At 40.0% G+C, this 20093-nt stretch overlaps 1 protein-coding gene across 2 annotated transcripts in view; it reads right to left on the bottom strand.

Annotated features, from left to right (window-relative positions):
- Positions 1-20093, bottom strand: part of KIF26A (kinesin family member 26A) — a 101490-nt gene that overhangs the window by 12048 nt on the left and 69349 nt on the right. For both annotated transcript variants that reach the window (XM_072866001.1, XM_072866002.1), the window contains 6 exons: positions 19269-19452; positions 5266-5475; positions 3181-3274; positions 2441-2703; positions 2007-2190; positions 1549-1708 (listed from right to left, as the gene is read on the bottom strand). In XM_072866001.1, coding sequence (XP_072722102.1) covers positions 1549-1708; positions 2007-2190; positions 2441-2703; positions 3181-3274; positions 5266-5475; positions 19269-19452 — 1095 coding nt within the window. The remainder of the gene's footprint in view (positions 1-1548; positions 1709-2006; positions 2191-2440; positions 2704-3180; positions 3275-5265; positions 5476-19268; positions 19453-20093) is intronic.

The raw sequence follows: 20093 nt of genomic DNA, 5'->3' as shown, positions 1-20093 counted from the left end.
ACACATACAAAGATACCAATATTTTAATTATTTATCTGCCTGTGTATCTGCAGTATGATAAGTCATTTTATTTGTTACTTAGACAACTGTAAAACAATTGATTGATAGTTTAGTTATCTCAGGTTTAGCTTGTATTACCTAAAAAGCTCATGAGTGCTGTATTTTCAGCTGAGCAGACTTAGTACCTGGATAGCTAAGCTCTGTGAGCTCTATGCAAACAATTTTGATTCTAAGAAAAAAATAAGTCAACAGAAATGGTAAGAAATCTCTAAGCAAATATAACAATGTTAGATACCAGAAATATATTATCAGTGCCACCCCAACTAATCTAGTTTCCATTCTGCCTGCTGTGTTCTGCTCTGACATAGCAAATGGGAGGCAGAATTCTCTCTCTGAAGGCTTTCCTGATGATGCAAGTCCTCTACCATGGACAGCAAAGCTGAGAAGACAGGCAACATTTTGTTCTCCACTGGTCTCCAAGACATCTCTCCCCAGAGCTCCCTGGAGGCTGCTTCCTATCACACCCCTGAGCTGGCCCAACGTGTGGGAACTATCATCATGTCTGCTTACTAAACCATGGTAGGTGACAAAGTTGAGGATCTGCCCTTCCCTATTCTAACCCATCCATCCTCTACTCCATCCACAAACCTAGCAACTAGCCTGAGAAAATTATCTTTCTGCCTAATACAGAAAGAAAGAACACCTGTTTGAGATGCAGCACTAGATAAATATGTGAAATGACATGATTGATAACAACAGCACAAAGTTATAATGCATGAAGACAAGCAGCAATTAAACTTAAGGACTGAAGACCAAGTTTTGGTAAGGGTGTTTACAATGTGGCTGTTGTCTTTAAGCTGGGCTCCCCACAGGTGTGTTTGACGTAATATTATTGTCAAGTACACTCCACAAAGGAACACACCTAAATCTTTGTTTCTGCTAAACAAATGTGCAACATGGTGGTCTTCGGTTTTTTAATTGAAAAGATGTATCAATCAAAAAGGCATACAGAAATAACCACCTTTGATGATCATACTTGATAAACTCTCTAATATTTCCTGCAATATCAATGCAATTTTTAAATTTGGAAAAAGGAGATTAAATCCTATGAAATTTTGATGAAATTGTTCACTAATGTCCAGCTGTCTGAGATCACTCTAAATTCCAAACCCAGGAAACAAAGAGGAGATAGAAGGAAAGAAAACATTTTCGCTATTTTCCCCTGCTTTTTTCAACAATCAAACCCTCCCCAAGATTTCACTCAACTTAAGTATATACCAATATGCATACAATTTTTGGCCATGTAATTAAGAATTTCATGTTACTATGTGACATTTAAAAAGTTGTGTGTACATATATATGTATAGACAGGTAGATGAATAGATATATGTATCTGTAATATAGAAGTGACCTTAAAAGAAGACAGACCCCTCTCTGACAGAACTTCCTTCACTCTTTACCTAAGTTGAAGTTAAATTGTTGATGCAATTCATTGCTAAGGTAACACCAGCCACAAATTTAAGATAATGCAGACAATAATTCACTTACTTATATGGCACATGCTTAGCACCATTAATTAAGGCCAAAATTACGTTGCCCAGGGCAGAGAGAGACAGACACAGAGAGCCTCCTCCATCTCGGCTCTTGCTCAGCACTTTTTCACAGCTCCCTAGATCAATGAGATGCAAACGGCTGCGTCCTCCAGACACTGAAACAAAAAGGGGAAAAACAGTTGTACATCACGTTCTTGCATGGACTCAAGCCAAACTTGGTATTCAAAATGTATTCAAATGAGGAAAAGAATTAATACAGCATGGCATAATGACCAAATTAAATATTAATAGTAAGGAAACCAGATATTAGCCACAGCTACCAAAGTTAAAGGTGACTCGACTGGCTTGAGGGTTCACTTCATTTTTTCTTCTTAAGGTTATTGCAAATTATTGTTTAAACTAACCCCAAACCACGTCATTTAAAAATAAACAATATGGTAAGAAGATTCATACTTCCTCCTTTGCCACTCTTCTCCATGCGATACTGGTATATGTGAAGAGTAAAAAGCATATGTGAATTCCTCCTATCTTCTTCCTCGCATTCAGGTTTGCTGGTACTTCTGGCAGCAATTGCAGCATCAAGGAAAAAGGCAGCTTTCTCTGCTGTCGGGGCCCTTAGCTCACTTTGGTTTTGAAGCTTGAATATAAACAAGAAAATGACTAATTAGCACAGGGGCATTTTTTTTTATTATTTTTGCTGAACTGGCTAAATCTCTAGGGCACTAAAAGAAACAAATATGTACACCATGGGAGAAGGGCTTATAAATTAAAAGCAATAAATTTTTTTTACTGTCTTAAAAGTTGTCATAATTGTTGTCAGATAAAAGGAAATAAAAAGCAGAATAAAGTCAGGCTCAGAAAAATCTATGTTGTGATATCCATTATACCTGGGTTCCACATATTGGATCTTCTCTCAGATAAACCCCGGGAGACTGGCCATCCTGAAGGCTGCCAGTGGCTACCTCAGCTAACAAATCCTTAAGGTTTTCATCTTTGCCACTGATCTCCACAGCAGATACTCTAATAGAGAAACGAGTCCCAGTTTTTTCTTTACGTTCATTGATTAATTTGAAGAGCCAAGAAATTGCACAGGGGATGATACCAAGGCTTTGTGTGGAGTTATCTTTCCCAATCATGGTAAAAGATTTTCCTAGAATGAAAAGACAAACATGAACTTAATTCACCTTTCTTGTACAAGACAGTGTCTCTTCATATCACCACTGTACATTACATGCAATGCCATGTGCTGCACAGATAATGGGAAAGAACAGATGTAAAAATGCAAGTATTTAATTATTAATCAATTACTATTTATTCAATTAGTTTTGCAATTTTTGTAACTCAGACCCACAGCAAATTAATGTTAAAAACATCTCTGATCTTTTGATTTTCATCACAATGCACCTACATAAACTTGCTCTTGAATAAGCTAATCTGATGTTACATTTTACCTTTTCAAATTAAAACTTACAATCCCAGTGTAGAAATAAACCATGATAAGTTTGCAAAGCTAATTAAAAAGAAATTCTAATCTATTCATATACTCCAGGTTTATTGTTCCAGGAGCTGACAGCATGTAATTACCAGACTGACATAGTAATTAACTGTAACGAATTTGGGAGCTCACCAAGCTTGACATGACCAAAGCAAAATATGCAACCATCTGCACCATTCACAACAGACTGGATTACTTCTGCTACTGTTCCAGAGCATACCTCAGCCTGAAAGAAAGATTGGAGGCAAATAAGTAAAAGAGCATATACTGCTATGGTTTTTACTATTCTTCTGTAATGAAATGAATGACTCAATATTTTTGAGGCGCAATATTCTCCCCACTTTTATGGCATCAGTCCTATTATTTTAGTAACTATGCTATCTTAAAAAATAATAAAATATGCTACTACAGCCTAAAATAGTTCTCAATTCTATTAAACCAATTTTCTTGGAATATTGATTCTATGACTAATGTAGCAAACTGAATGCTATCCAACCAGGCTTCCTGCTGGTATAATAGCTTAGCCAAGGCTATTCAGCAATAGTAGCAACTCCACTGAAATTAAGCTACTCAAGAGTGCTCACAGGAATTAAAAAGACATTTATACTGGAGAAAATGCATTAAGATCCCTGAATAAGCTTTCACAGTATCACATTTTCCTCTTCCAGCGGAAACATCATCATCAATAAAGAGAACTTGCTAAAATATTTGAGTGTACTAAAACCAGTTTATCCACGTCAGTGAAGGTTTCAAATATACAGTAAGATGATCTATTAAGTACGGCAACTGGGGGCAGGGGAGAGGGTTGGTGTAAATATGTAACTACAGTGAAATGATAAGGCTCTGTTTGCAGGTGCATGGCAGCAAGCTTGCCTCGAGCAACGACGCCTGCACAGAAGTGGCTGCACTGGCCAGCGTCCCCCAGAAACACCACAACCAGGCCACCCAACAGGCCTGCTACAAGGATCTGAAAGAGCCTTGCCCAAACCAGGGGTCAACAGCCTGAAGCACTGGTGCCAAAACCAGCAGAGAAGCAGGCTGTGACTGGCCACCTTGCAACAGGGCTGGCAACACAAGTAAGAAAAAGCCACTTCCAGTTCTGGACTAATGTTGAGATCACTGTTGCATATTTCTGCACAAAGATGCGTTTGAGCTTAGGCAGAATCTTAAAACCAGCCTCCCGGCGTGGTTACCATTGCTTTAGGCACCGATCTGTGTGGGACGTTATTCTCCACCTTTAGTGCGTGGCTAGAACTTGGACCTAATAGATATTTTCACATCTCTAGTTTGGGACCCAAAAAATTTAAAAAAATCCTAGAAGAAGATCTGAGGGTGGGATTCTGAACTAGATCTTGTCATGTTTTCTCAACATTAATACACCATTTTCACCTTGGATGTTTTGCGTTTTATTTTTCTTTCATCAAACCCTAATTTTTTTTAGACAGATCAAACTTGAAGTAGTTCTTCAAACTCTGATTAATTTTTTTCCTCCTTTTAAAGTTGTTCTAGGATTTTTTTTCTGAACCCAAGATTCTTCCCAGAAGGAAATTTCAGGTGTCCAATCTCACCGAATATACTGCAGCCCACAATCCTCTCAAATACCAGCCATCCTGTCTGTGTATCAGATTTCAGGTCCGGGGCTACTACTGTACATATACACCCTTTTGCAGGGCAAGAGAAAGGCATGCACCATCAGCACCAACATCAAGATAAAATAATCAGTCAAAAATACAGTATAAACACACTGGAAGAGGTGAGGAAAATATAAAAGCTCCCTAACTGTTTCAGTATAGCAATCCCACGGGGTTAGCTGTATCTCTTCTAACAACAGCATTTAGTTTAACGTTAAGCACATGTTCATTTCCCATTGAAAGCAGTGGGGAAGGAATTTATTTCAGTGACATCAAACAGGTTAAAACCTAACTGGATGGAAAAGTGAATTTCAAATTGGCTGTGTGTCTTTCTCTAACAAGAGAAAATGCAGGAAGATAATTCAGTCAGCAAATCCATCTCCCCAGCTATTACTCCTTAATTTTACATCTCGACTAAACTGAAAATGTAAGAATTTACCCACTTGTCTATTAATTGCCATGCTTTTTCCAGGCATTAAGGCAACTCATTCAAATAAAATTCCCCAGAAACAGAAAGAAATCTTAAGGCAATCAAATGCAGTGGCCATGAGAAGACTCAGGAGGTTTATGCGAGTGACTCCAGTACCTGCGAAGCATCCTGGGGGAAAACCGCATCAAAGGCAAACATCTTTGGGACAGCAACGACACCTCTCCGGTGACCTGCATTGGAAGGCCCGCTTGCCACTGGATCATAAAACGTGATTTGCTTTTTTCGCGGGTCTACCTTTAGGAAGGACATGGATTCGGATGTTTCATGTGCTCCTTGAGAGGGACAAATCCTTACCATCACTTTCACCTGCAAGAATTCAGAAGAAAGTGACAACTTGAGTTCCCAGCTACAGATAAATGCATGCAAAACATTCCTCCCAAACCTACTCGCTCTCCCATGACAAGTTCATTTGTAATATTTAGGTGTGTCAGATCAACCGTGGGACAAAACCAGAGCCAGATTTTCCAGCCTGGTTCCCACCCTGGGGTCTTCACTGAACTAGCTTCACTGAATTACCTTTGTCCCTTCAGTTGACTCTGTTCCAGTTTTACCATTTCAATTTATAAATGTCTATCTGCAGGTGTAATCTGCTGTAGGTGTAATACCATGCCTAAAGAAAAGGAAACTCTAGTCTCCTACCTTTCAAATACTTTGTGTGACCAAAAGCACAAACCGAACCACTTTGAAAATCAGTCTGAATAACGCAAGACTCAAACAGCTAGTGCACTCAAACTGAACTAGAAACTTTCAATTCCTGGTTCATGTTCTTCTAATAAAAAGGTGCTTCTCTTATAGCCTTCCCAGGCAGATGCCTTTATGCTGTCATTGCTAGGCTCTTCAGTGGGTAGTTGCAGATTTAATGGGAAAGAAGGGAAGAGAAAAAAGCATTAAAAGGTTGAAAAGCTTGAAAAGAACCACTCACAAAGTCCATTTCTATTGCAGCATCACAAATGCTGATTTCCTACACATGGCATTTTAAGACAGCATTTTTAGAGAGCTCAGACACCTTGGCTGTGATTTCCAAAGCAGTTTATGGGAGCCCAGTGACTGGGTCTCACTGAAGTTCAGCAAAGGCTGCACACCTGCTTCTTTTAAGCTTCCTGGAAATCATACACTTACTTTGAAAAACTGTGAAATATTGCCTCACACCCACTTACGACCATTTATCCTTATGAAATGCTCCCAGGTCAGAACCAGCGTGCACCTTGCACTGAAGTAAATGACTATTACAGGCACAGTGAATCACTTTGCCGATCTTCAATTCTGCACTGCCCAGCAGATGAAACTTCAGAGAAAAGCAGTGCTCAGCCAGAGTGACGTTCCATGGCCAATATGAAATGTTTCAATTACAAGCTGAACAACAGTATTATCTCCTTATCCAACAACCAGACAACTTTCACAGCACCAGCGTTAACCATCTAGTTTCACTGGGTGAAGAGCCTCCATGGCTGTAATGCACCACAGCCAGCAGAGCTGGAAGAATTTCAACCCGTACTCTCCAGAGGACCCATCAGGAGTTTCATCTTCTACAATGCAACTACAGACCCACAAAACACCCACTCCTTTTACAGCACTTGCACCTGACTTGGAAGGAGAGTGACAGATAGCAACCCCGCTGCTGCAAATCACCAGGTGAACCCTCCAAACACAGAGCATGCAGTCGCTTGCTGATCTGAGTCAGGCCCACCTGTAGCCCTGAGATGGATGTTGCATGGGGAAGTTGGGTTGGAAAGCATCTATCCCTGATAAAGAATGATCCTCCTTTTCAGTAACTTTTTGTTGCTAAATTTAACCTTACATCTGCCAGAACAATTTGACTCCTATTTACTATGTTCTGAGAACGTTATTTCATTAAAATGGTGTGCACTTATTATACTGACACATTCTCTGTGTCTTTACAAAAAAAATGCGCTTTGCAGTCAGCACTTCCCCGTCATTCCTGCATCCACAGAAATAATGGCAAAGGAAGAACCAAAGCTGAAAAACCACTTCAGCAAAGCACAACATGGGAAATGCAGGCAACAAACAGAGGCCAGAGCAGGCTGAGTCACCTTCTAGGATGGCCCTTCATACCAGACAAGATGACAAGGTGATGGCATTCACAACTGCACCCAGTGGGTGCAAGCAAAATGCAGCGTCCAAGCCAGGATGATCCACAGCAGACGGGTGGATGCAGCAGTAAGCACCACGCTGAACTGTCCCTGCCTTTATCAGCTGGGGAGGGTTGGTAATTTGAAGATTTCATTTAGGTCCGCAACTGTTTCATTTTTCCAGCTCCTACTTTCTACGGGGGCTAAGCTGCATACAGGCGTCCCTGCACAGTTACTCAAGCATCCTCACAGAAAATATTTTCCAGAAAGCGGCTATAAAAGCTTTTCCTCAACATTTTTTCCAAACAAAGAGGTTAAGAAACAACTGACCCCTCCAGTAAACACTGCAGGAGACTCCACCAAAGGTAGCAGCAAATTCTTCCACCTATTGACTCAAGCAATCCCTCGATTTCAACACTTTCTTTTCTTTCCCTTTTCACAGTGATATGAATATGAAAATATGGTCCCAGAAAATAAGCGAATCTTAGAATAAACGAAACAGCTGCTTCAAAAGCAAAGTGCATCAGAGGTGACACTCAAGGCTGTTCCCCCATAAAAGCTCCATGAAGCCAGCTTTGTGTATTAGCCTGATAGCTCAACCTTGACATGCTACCAAGGTGCTCAGAAAAATAACCTCCCTCAGGAAAAAAAACCCAACACCTAAATATACATATAAATACAAATGCCCACTTCAGGGTCACTTGATTAAAATGAATTTTAAACTATACACTGTTTTCAAAGCACTTCTCTAAACAGTCCTTTCTGTTCTCTCTTCCACCTATTATTAGATTATAGCAGCCAGAGCTTGGATAAGAGGAAAATTGGTTTGCTCCTGACCTAAACAGCAAGTTACCTCCATCAGAGCATGGCTCCTCCTAACACAAAGATGGCTTCACCCCTAGAAAAACCTTGTGTGTCAAATCAGGTTTTTGAGACCACCTCTCTGAAGCAGAAAGATACTAAAATAGCTTCCCATAATGGATCATATCCCAAACTTAACAGGCCTCAAGGGTCATCTTCATTTTTACAGTGGCAGTGAGCTTTCAAGACAAATGGGAGGGGGAAGAGAAAAGCAGCTCAAGGGAGTTCCTCTTGTAGTGTTTTGTGTATACAAGCTGATTTGCAGAGTAGAAAAACACTTGATTTCAAATTTAGTTTCTCTGCCCACTAAATCTATCTAAAAGTGATGCCTACCAGAAATTGTAGGGTTATGATGTGTCACACTCATTCATGATGCTGAGCCAAACTCTGACTTCACTCGAAATGAAGTGGAAATGCTCATGAAAGTAACCAACGAGCACAAAGATTACTCAAACATATCTCTTCACAGCAGCAAAAACTAAGTGCAGGCAGATCCCGGGTGCATGCACACGCTTCTAAGTACATAAAAGAAAGGTTTGGTGTTATACTATTTATTCTTCTTACACTTCTTGCCCTCCTGTGTTTCAGGACCAATCTTCAGTGACAGGTTTATAGTCTCAGCTCTGAAGTTCATCCCAGTACTCTTCTGGGATGAGTCCTGCAGAAAAAGCAGCGAACTATAGAGCCAGCATGGTTCCTGCCTTAAGGATCAACTTAACTGCATCTTCTCCTGGGTCTCTTTATCTAGTTCTCATACAGAAGGCATGCTCACCTGTAGAGACAGCAACATGCCGTGCAGGAAATCATTCAGATACAAGTGCTTGCAGTGAGGGGAGGATTCAAGAAAACATGGGAACCTGCAAATTTTAAAGTAACTTTGGCCCGTAACTGGGGAGCATAGCAGCAATACCTGCACTGCACTGTAATGCTTTTATTTGCCTATGAAAATGAATTACTAGAATTAAGTGCAATAACATTAATTTCAGGCCTGCTCAGATTCACACCCTCTGTGGGCAGTTATGCAACAATACGGCCAGCTTTCTGGTAGTCAGTTCCAACTGCAAGCGGTACCAGCTACTGGTAACACTTGCACAAAGCAAAGAAAACACAAAATGAGGAATTTAGAGGAGAATGAATGAAGAAATGGAAGAATAAGACAGGCCTGAAAGAATAAGAACAGGACTGGGGGAAAAAAAAGAGAGCTAAAAGGAATGGCGAGGCGGGGAGGGGGGAGAGAAAGAACACAAAAAAAGGAAAGACAATACAAATATGGCGATTCCAGAAGAGTCATCTCGGGCTCAGGGCATCTCTGCCCTGACCACTTTTAGACTCCTTAAGGAGAGCTAAGAGGGCACATGCTTCCTGTGATGGGGGTGACGGGGGTGACCCTTCCTGCTAGAACTGGGGATTTTTAGTAACTCCTTCCTCCCCCCCCTTTTGTGTATTTCTTCTTCAAGGTCACAGAAAGATGCAGAGTAAGAAAAAGAATTACAAGTCAAAGTTTATCATTATCAGGGATACAAGGATTTGTACATAAGATATTCATACAGACATTGACTATTGGATAGAGGCTCCATTTCAATGAGGATGTTGATAGAAAAAGAGGATAGGTTTGTATTTGAGTTCAATTTCTGCAAATAAAAATAAAAGAAACACAAACATCACAATACTTCTACATTATTAACATTCTTCTCAGTGCCTGAAGACAGCCTAAATCATGCAAACCACTGAAGTATCTCATTAATTAACTGACTCTAATCTGGTGGGTTTTGTACACTGGTGGTTAACACTCAGCTGCTGAACTTTCTAAATCCATGTTTCTGCAGGAACCGGGAGGTCAGCAAAATTGCTGAAGGAAACTCTATTGAAATCAAAAGTGTTTAGGAAAAGAAGATGGCAAATTCACATCCTGAATATGCCATTAAAAGATAAAGAATTTTAAAAGTAAATAAATGAGCACATAATTTGGAAAAGCCCTAGAAATGGGTGGCATAAGGTCAGAGGTCCACCCACCCAGCACAACAATGGATGTAATTTTAACCTTCACTGGCAAGGACGGGAGAGAGATTCATAGCAATCAAGGAATTATTTTTTTTTTTTTTTAAGTTTATCTGTCTGTCAGCCTACAGTGGAAGTCAGGGAAAAGAAAGGCTATAAAAGCAAATATCTGCAAGCTAGAATTCACTTGCTCCACCTATGTAAGGGCAAACCCAGTGGATGGATGCTGTAGCATAAAAACAAAAGACATCCTGCAGTTTTATGCATGCATGAAGAATTTTAAGGGAGACAAACTGGCAAAGGATAGATTTCTGAATAAAATAAGAGGGGAAAAAAAAAAGTCCCCTGTGTGGAGAACAACGGCTATGTGGAGTACTATGGGGCTAAACCCCATACAGTTTTAGAAACATCTGATGAGACCACTAGAGAACCACAGAACCATATAGTACACTCAAATATCAGTAATTTGTTGGAGCCTTGTGCCAAAACTCTAGACCTTGACATCTTGGACCCTTATGAAAGTCAAATACAGATGCATATTTAACAATTCTGACCTAAACAATGAAACATCTCAGACACTGAGGGATGTATATCCTGGCTGTTACCTGCCCTTCCTCCTCTTACAGCCCTCTTCCTCCATTGCTATTGTCTACCCCGTTTCACACCTAAGGGTCACAAGGAGAGACCTTCTGCCCCATCGCCATGTGGCAGTCGCTGTTCCCATGCTGCGACCTCTTCCAGGAGTGCCATCCCCACGTGCCCTCTGTGTGCGGACTCGTGATTTCCAGACCTCCCCCTGCATACTGAACCAGCTGGAGTTGAGAACAGGACGAGGGAGTCACAGTAACCAAAATAATGGGCTGGCTGCAGGACTGGTCAAGATAGTGCAAAACATCAAGCATGTGTCAGTGTCAGAAAGCAGGTCTGGAAAAAGTAAGAGACAGACCAAAAAGCCGTGAAGCCCAAATTTCAAAGCAAGTCTCTGACATGAATGTGAGACTGATGGCCAGAGGCAAGCTAGCAGTTTTGTCTAATACGGCCCATATATTTTGGATATGCTGAATTGAATGGTGCTACGGCAAAGCCACGCATCAATGAACACAAAACTCCTCCAAGACCAGTGAGGCATGCGTCGTCCCAGAAGAAATCACATCCAAGGCTGAATTTGTAGAGAAAAGAGCCAGTGATAACAGAGAGAATGACACAATCCTACACATTTTTAGACAGAAACAGCCAGGAGACCGAGACAGTCAGGTTCACATTGATTATTACCCCGTAATCAAAAGAGATGGAAAGGCTATCAACTCTGAGACCAGACACAGGGGGAGGACAGTCTCACACTTAAAGAACCAGATGATTTGGATTCCGTTCCTAAGACTATCACAGACCTCTACTACATGTTTTAGACAATGAATACAAAAAATACTATATATAACTCATTCCTCTTTCAGTGGAGTGAAGGGTGCCAAATACTCTATGTGGTTTAATTTGGGGCAGGCATGTAGACGGAGAAGACTCCACTAATTCACTAAGTAATGACTAGACTCCATGGCATTTTGAATGCTGAGGAAATTAAGACCCTGACCCAGCCAAGCATGTTAGCACAGGCATAACTGTAACATATGGTACCTCCTTTGAAATCAATGGATGTGCAGTGTTCATGTGTTTATAGTCATGCTTTGTTAGCATTCGATGCTTGTATAGTTGACAAGTTTCAAATTAGACAGAATGAGAAGGAAAAAATAGAAGGAATGAATTAAAAAGCATGTAAAATTTTAAAATACATGCGCTCAAGCCGTTTTTACTAAAATAAATTCTGACTTTATCTGTCTGTATTTTGGGAAAGTGCTGGCACTGTACTGGAATCCATTCTAAAAATGCTGGTCATATTCTGCATTACAGTGGTATCATAATCCCTAAATGAACAAGCAATTTGGTCTTTAGCAATAAATGTCATTATATCAAATTTGAATGGACACTAAATATTCCCTGGAAACGCACATCCTTGACAGGCATCGTGCAGCCAGGAAGTTAATTTTGTCCAATGTTCACAAAATGGCGTATAACAGCAGGTTAATTAAATAACTATGTTTAGACATCCACCACTCTGAATTAAGATTTCTCAGCAAAAAATTACAAAGAATTCACATTCAGTTGAATAAAGACCATTTTCCAATGAAATCACTTATTTATTTTTCAACTACAGTGTAAATCAAATTACAAAAGTCCTAGTTCAGAGCCAATATTTTTCATGGATTTAATTGTAACTGACAGCTATATAACCCTTGCTAAATTGGTTTACTGTGGGTAGTTCTTACAAGCCTTTCATATACTGCCACTACCAATGGATGGCAAATTTATATGCAAAATTGCCATGCTAGCATAGACCATCTAGCTCCCCTGGGAAAACCTAAAAAAAAAAAAAAATCACTTCTGTATTGTACTCTATTAAAGAAGAATTGACTCTCTACTCCCAGGAGACATGAAGAAAACTATGTCACTTTTAAAGGTGAAAACAAAGTAGAAGAAATTGTGTATTTTTATCTAATTTTTCCACATTTTTGTTTAAGCAGTTCAAGGCATTTCAGCAGGGATGTATATACCTTGGATGAAATGGGACTACATACATGGATAGAAGAGTACTTAGTATGATACATGATTTATATCAGAAATAACACTCTAGTCATTAGGAAACAAGCAGCAATAAAGATGACAAAATTAAGTACCTATTTGTTATCCGTCATCAAACCATCGTAAGAACCAGTGAATGGGACATACAGCACACTTAAGAAAACCCTGCATGATCAGTAAATCATATTAGCAGTATCTTAGCTATGGCTTGGTAAAGCATAAATGAAAGTAAATGTCTGAAACACATAAATGGAGACCAGTATGTATATACCTGTCCAAGAAACATGTCTGACAATTCAGGTTCTCTTTAAATGCTCCACTTCAATTGTCTCACATAGGAGGATTCTGTCATTCTAACATAAAAAATTGACAGGATCCTTGGAAGAGACAAGCACTTAAAGTTGCTGTTGTAAGTGATGCAGTATTATAAAGAATGAGCTGAATAGAGCCCCAGAAAAAACATTTTGCATGAAAAAGGCTTCCTACCATGCTAAAGAAAAATAGCAAATTGGAATGCTACACAGCAGCCACTGTAAAAAGGATGTCTTTTTTAATACCACAATATGATAAATTATCTTAAGTAGCACATTAATGTCAGAAATTGAGCATAATCTAACTTCTTTCCAGTGACAATATTAAATGGCTTTCAGACGTCTTTCCTACTATTCTGACATTAAATTTAATAACACCCAGAGAGACCACAAAAATGATTCAGTTACAAGAATCATACTGTACTGGATCATTGCCTTTTAAGTAGGATTCAGCTAAACGATTTGGACTCTGATTTTTTGGCACATTCAAGAGAAAGGTATGAAATTTGCTACATTACATTTCAGAAGTGAGCAAAATTCCTTTCAGTATCCAGTTTGCATGGGTAGTGGGATTTTCCTTTGTGCATGAGAGTTTGATTATTGTTGATTATATGAAAAACTGGTCCCAGACAGACCTACAGTTCTAAAATTATTTTCTTTTTTTTTTAAAAAAACTTTTCCCTGCTTGGTATTCGTGAGCATGGACAAACCCTGCAAGCACCTGTAAGAGTGTATAACATCTTGCACTCTTAGTAAAGAAAATTAAGCAAAAGGCTTAATTAAAGATTTGTATCACAGGACAAGTCCACACACTCCTGCTGAAATTATTATACGGGCAAAAAATGGTATTTGTGAAATGTAAAAGAAATTAATAAGACATTTATTTCCCACCTTCCAAGACAGTACTGGAAACAATGAGAAATTATAAAATTAGAAATATAGAAATTGCAAAAGATACATATAGGCTCTCTACTGTAGTAAGTCTCTAACCACAAATGTATTCAACCATAAAAAGCCATATAGCAATTTCACCACAGCAGAACTGTATGATATGCATGGAGATGATGATGTGAGACTAAGAACAAATTTAGATCTTGGGCTCAAAATAATCAATAACTGAGTTCAAGTGCAAGAACTGGCCACCACAGTCTTTTCACGTTCCTGCCTCCTCCAGCAGTTCTGACAGTGCACAGTTACTGCCTTTGCTATAGTCATACAGCTTACAAAAAGCAAGAATTCAAGCCTCTTCCCTTCCCCAAATGTTCATCGAGCTCACAAGTTCAAGATAAGGTCCCACAATCAGTGACAGGACCTGTCAGCCAGACTCCTAATTCCAATTCCAGTCACTATAGAAACACCCAAGATAGTCCTGATGCTGTCTATGCTCAAATCAACCAGTTCCTTAGATTCAATTGTCCTGTACCCCAATTCAGAATAATTCTTCCTCATGTGTTTAACTTCGAAATCTATGAAAAGAACTTAATGCATGGGGAAGCTCTCCACTGAATCAGTGCTTTGGCCAAAGGGAGTTTCTTTGGCAGGAAAAGCCAATAGTCATGGTAGGGCAGCTTTGAAAGTGCAAATCAAATAAGGAAGTTAAAATTCCAGGTACAGATGTTAATTTGTTTGGTGAGGTCTTTTTTCCAAAGGTTTAGGCTTACTGGGGTCCAACTCTGTACCAGCAGCAAAACACACACAGCTGCTGCTTCTGCATGCTGGAGTCTAAGGATCCAGCTCTTCCCTTGCTCAGCCACAGCAATAGCTCCCCTCTGAGAAGGTTATTTAGAGATATACATGGGGGAGGAGGGTAAATCTTTACATTTCTTCAGTTGTTACCATCCTCTATTAAACTTCTTTAAAGATATTACATCAAGGAAGAAGGCCAGTAAAGAAAAATAATCAATGAGTGACTGTTATTTAAACATTATGAGCCTGAAGAGGAACATGTATTTATACCACATACTGTTAGAGACCCCCAAAAACTAAAGATGCTTAAACTTCTTGCCTCCTGAACAGTCAATAAAGCATTTCTTTAGAAGCTCAGACTCATGATAACAAACCTAATGCTGTAGCTTCCATGATGGCTGGTAAAACGGGTTACGGTCATGCCTGATTTCCTTACAGCTTATCATTTGTGCATGCATAGTTAGAGCTCCTTTTCTTATGTACATTACCTTGTGTTAATCAATACTAAAGTCCATCTGCCTCTTTATCCACTCAGTAACCTCAGTGTTGTGAGATCTTTTTGCAAGTATTCACAATCAGTTTTAGCTTTGGCTGCTCTGAATACGCAGCTTCACCACTTCATCCAAACCATTTAGGAAGACACAGAACAGCATGGACCTCCATATGACACCACTGCTAACTTTGCTCCAGTGTGAAATGTGCCCTCTTGTTTCCTACCAGTTATTAAAACACTAGAAAATACATGACAGCTTAGGGTTTTTTTAAGAAACCTAGGTCAGGGAACTTGTCAAAAGCTTTTTCAAAATCCAAATACACTCTATCAACCAGACCAACCCTATTCAAATGCTCGCTGACTCTTCCACAGAACGCTAACATATGTGTTCCGCCTGTAAAAGCTCCATCAACCTATCCCTACTATATCCCATTAATCCCTGCCTGCTAATTTCTACCTTTGTTATTGTTTCAACCACTTAGCCTGGTTGCCTGGTCTGAAAGTCAGCCCTATGAAACTATAATTCTAGATTCCCTCTGGAGCCCTTTTTTCCCTTTTGGACCCAAAGTGACATCACATTTTCCACATTCTGTTCCTGTGTCTCTTATAATGTATTGAATACCAGCTAAAAGACAACCTTGAGCATCAGTGGGGGGAAAAAATGTTAAGAATTACCATCGCAGGGGAAATGCAGAAAGCCAATCATATTGGTCATTGTAAATGTTTCAACATGTACTTTGCTCTAAGCTTTCAGCAGATTTACAAAAGAAATGGGACTATCAGGAGTGTGTCATTACAGATAATAATTAGTCGTTGCAGTATTCAGGCCTTACTCAGTAGTTCCCTCCTAATATAAACAGTATTTCCACACAGTTGACATATCATTCACCTCTTCAGCTTTTCATAAAGGGAGCCACATTGCTCCCACTGAACTATCTTGGACACTTCATCCGTTTCCACCTTGTTACTCCATTTTTCATTCTCACATAACTTATACTCTTCTCCTTAAATTTTATCTCTTCAGCCCCTTCACAGTAAGAAAAGGCACATTTCTCTATGGAATCCTGTCCTGCTCTGGAAGAAACCATTTGACAAGAAGGGAACTAAAACTTGTCAAGCCATCTGTGCTCATAGAAATCACCTCCTTGAGGAGAATGAGAACTGGTCCTCAATGGGTCATTCTCAGCTTAGTAAGGTGTTAGGTGGGAATTAGGCAGCCCATCAGCACTGCTACATTCTTACCTGTACAGCAGAAACCAGCAAGGAACCAGTCCTCCACATCATAACTAACCATGAAAGACAAAACAGCAGCAAGCCGGGAGGTGAGGAAGGAAAAGGCTACCCCACCAGCTGCTTAACCCACTGTAACCAGAGTAATAATAGGGCGAGGGACACCGCTGACCTGGGAACGATCAGACAAACCAAGGAGAGCACCACCCACAGCCACAGATGCTGCAGCAGGAAAAAGTGACTCCAGAATCCATCAGTGATTCTGTCCCCTATGCATATCTTGTACTTATTATTGGACAGGCTGCAAGAAAAAGCCACGGAAAAAGATAACCAGGAGGAGTGTAAAGTAAAAAGCTGTTAGAAGAAGAGGGACTGAAGTTAACAGAGGGCCACAGCACATCTACCAGCGTTTGCTGATTCTTCTCTCAATTGCTATGATACTTAAAGCAGTGAGGAAGAAAGGTAATTACTTTATTCCCATCATCCTCATAATGAGATACTAACTGACTAAATCTTGATCAGCAGAAGCTGGTGAAGAGGAAATTATAATGGAGAACGTTACTGCACAGTGGGGTAAATGCTACCAAAAGCTTCTCAGCATTGCTCAGAGAAGGTGAAACTATCAGTGTTTAGTATTAAAAGAACAGCTATATGGGACTGACACTTTTCCTTTGACCACAAGTTCTAAAAATTATGATACATGAAATTTCATTTGTGCTGACTCATAATTTTTACAAAAAGCTATATTGCTGGAGGTTTTCTTCTATGAGCAAACACTGTAATTTATAAAGTTGCAAAAGAGGAATGGGTTAAGAGAGATGTTTAATAGGTATTGCATATTTTAAACTGTGGATCAAAGAAGATGCCTAGTTACTTTATTTTTTGAGGAGCATTAAAACTAGTAACTAGCACACCCCATCACCAATTTGGATGGTCTAGGTCTTAACTCAAGAACTAAAGGGTTGATTCAATCAGCAGAGAGCTCTTATCCTCTTCAGAACAGAACAGGATTCTTCCAAACTGTGGTCAACAAGTACGTGGTGAGAAGGACACAGCTGGAACCCTGGGCCCAAACAAACAGTATCTTCAATAACGTTTCCAGCTGAGAGCTGAACAACAGAGACATTTGAGGGTCAACAGCAGCTTGTTGACCCATAAAGTCTGGAAATTCTTGGTGTAGTGTGACAGGCAGGAGAGAAATACCACCCACATTGCCAGCATGGGATACATATATATCCCATGTTGGAGGAGAAGCTCAGACAGCTGAACAGCGTAGCTTCTCCAGGTTCTGCCATGCCCCTTGGCATTCTGGTAGAGCTCTTCCCTTTGAAAGCCCTCTGCTGTGCTCACTAATGAAGAAAGTAGGTAGACCACATGACCCAAGGCATATAATCTCCTGCCATCTGGGCTCATGCATTTGATCTTTACTAGACTTTGTTGATCTGTTTGAAGACACCAGATAAACCAGAGCTTTCCACAAGGCACAAGCCATTCTGGTAAGCTCCACTGGCCACCCTCAAAGCATAGGAAAAAGGCTGAAATCTCTTGGCTACACATAGCTGCAGGCACACAAGTGCAGTGAGGTCCAAAGACAGTTTTATTGCGCTGCAGGCACAAGGAGATACAAGCATGCTTTAAAGGTCTTCCTAAGGCAAAGAGCCTCAGAAATGCCACGCTCCCTGTTATTCCTCGTGCCACGGCCAAGTGCTAAGCCTCACGGAGAAGAGGCAGGGACAACAAATGGGCTCTGCTAAAACACACACATAGAAAGGGTGTTCCTTAGCAGATCCTCCTCCACCTGGGAGTCTCTAAATTATTGTGCCAGGTTTGCTGTATTCCACCATGTAATACTACATCCTCTTTTCTAACACACTGGTAAAACAGGAGAAAAACAGTTTTTGTCTGTGAGTTTCCACCTGCTTAAAACAGCCCAAATTGCTCCTTTGTTTTCCATTTAGCACAAACTCACTGACTTAAGAAATACAGAGTATTCTCCGTGAACAACACTGTCAGCTACAGGTATTGAGGCTGACAATCTCTATGTTAATGCTGATTTGTATGGTTACTCAAGGTGTGTATTTTAGCTCTCTTCAATTCTATCTTCAAACGCTAATCTCTTGTAACCTATGTAAATAAGTATTCAGACTGTGCTGCGTGGGTGATTAAACAGTTATAAATATGAATAAAGCTCTAAATAATTGGGTTCCATTTTCATTAATTTTAAATAAAATTAGCACAAATTTTACAATTTTAAAGGTGCTGTATTTCCTAAGTTGGAGAGACATCTATTTCTCTACCTGCTAGTTCATTTCCATACTCCTGATTTACAATGACATGTGAAGCAGAGGGAAACAAAGCCCCCTCAAGGCATCTCCTTAACCTCAAGCAGACAGACAGTACCAGCACCAGTGGCTGAGCCTTGCTGGCAATGCAGACACTACTTCTGCCAAAGCTGAAGCCTCTATGTGCATTGGTTTTGGACCAGTGATGCCAAAGGAAAATTTGTCTCTTGCTTTAATAGACGGAAAGGCAAAACAACCTTTGCCAATGTTGTTGTCAGTGATGTTAACTGGCTCCAAGGAAGCCAACACTTTAGCACTGAATCTGCTCTGAGGCTGCCAACTCTTTCCAAAGTCAACAGGTGATAACAGCTCTCAGGCACATTCAAACAGTTGTAGTTATCTGTCTATCCCAAGACCCTTCCCTTGAGGCTATCCAACCCTGTTCTAGGCTGAAAGCTTCCAGCCCTGTTAAAATTCATCTAGAAAACTATTTTAAAAAATCAAAATCCAAAGTTACCTTTCCAATGCCAGGGTTGTCCTTGATTTTGGACACAGCTCTCAGAAGGCATGGTGGTGCTGGGGGAGGACAGAGCTGCAGGATGCCACTAAAGTTAGTAGCATAAATAGAGAAGTCGTGTGTGTGTGGCAGGGGCGGATGGTATTTCTTTCTCTTCGAAGACAGGTTAAGCTTCTGTGCTGCTCTGTATAAAAGTAATAGCAAGAAAGGACAATGTTACTAGGTGTTAATGGGAATCTGGACCAGACAAACAGATGCTCATTGTCATCACTGCCTGCTTAACAAATCAAGTCATTGCGTTCCAATCTGATTTCATAAGGACAAACCATCAGGAGACTAATAGAAGGAAATATGGGTAGAAAAATTACTGGCAAAATATTCAGTTAATTTCTCCCCCAACAGAGTTCCAATTACAATCTAACTTTCCCCTCTTTCCCCCAACAGCTTGACAGCTGAAGCCTAAAATGCTAAAATCTCACTGACGTAATAAAAAGCTGAAATAATCCCCTTGTCACTGGCAGGACCAGATGGACTTTGCTGGTGATAACATTATGAAAGTGGTTCTTTGAACTCTACAAGTTACTCAAGGCAGAGAATAACACTCCAAGTAAGCTGAGCTCAAGATCCTCTCTTGTTGGCTGCACTGAAAATCCTTAGATAACAGAGAATTTCCTTCAAGACAGATTGGTTTTTCCTCCTCAATTTCATTCTTTCACATTAAAAGGGAAAGCTATTAGAGAGACATGCTTTAATGTTCTGAATGATAATGATCCTGCTTTTGAAATGCAGAATTTCAAAACATAAAAGATGAAGAAGAAGGAAAAA

This window comes from Ciconia boyciana, chromosome 6 (genome assembly GCF_034638445.1).
Source record: "Ciconia boyciana chromosome 6, ASM3463844v1, whole genome shotgun sequence".
Taxonomy (NCBI): Eukaryota; Metazoa; Chordata; class Aves; order Ciconiiformes; family Ciconiidae; genus Ciconia; species Ciconia boyciana.
The sequence above is the reverse complement of the archived record's forward strand: the minus strand, read 5'-3'. Positions and strand labels throughout refer to the sequence as shown.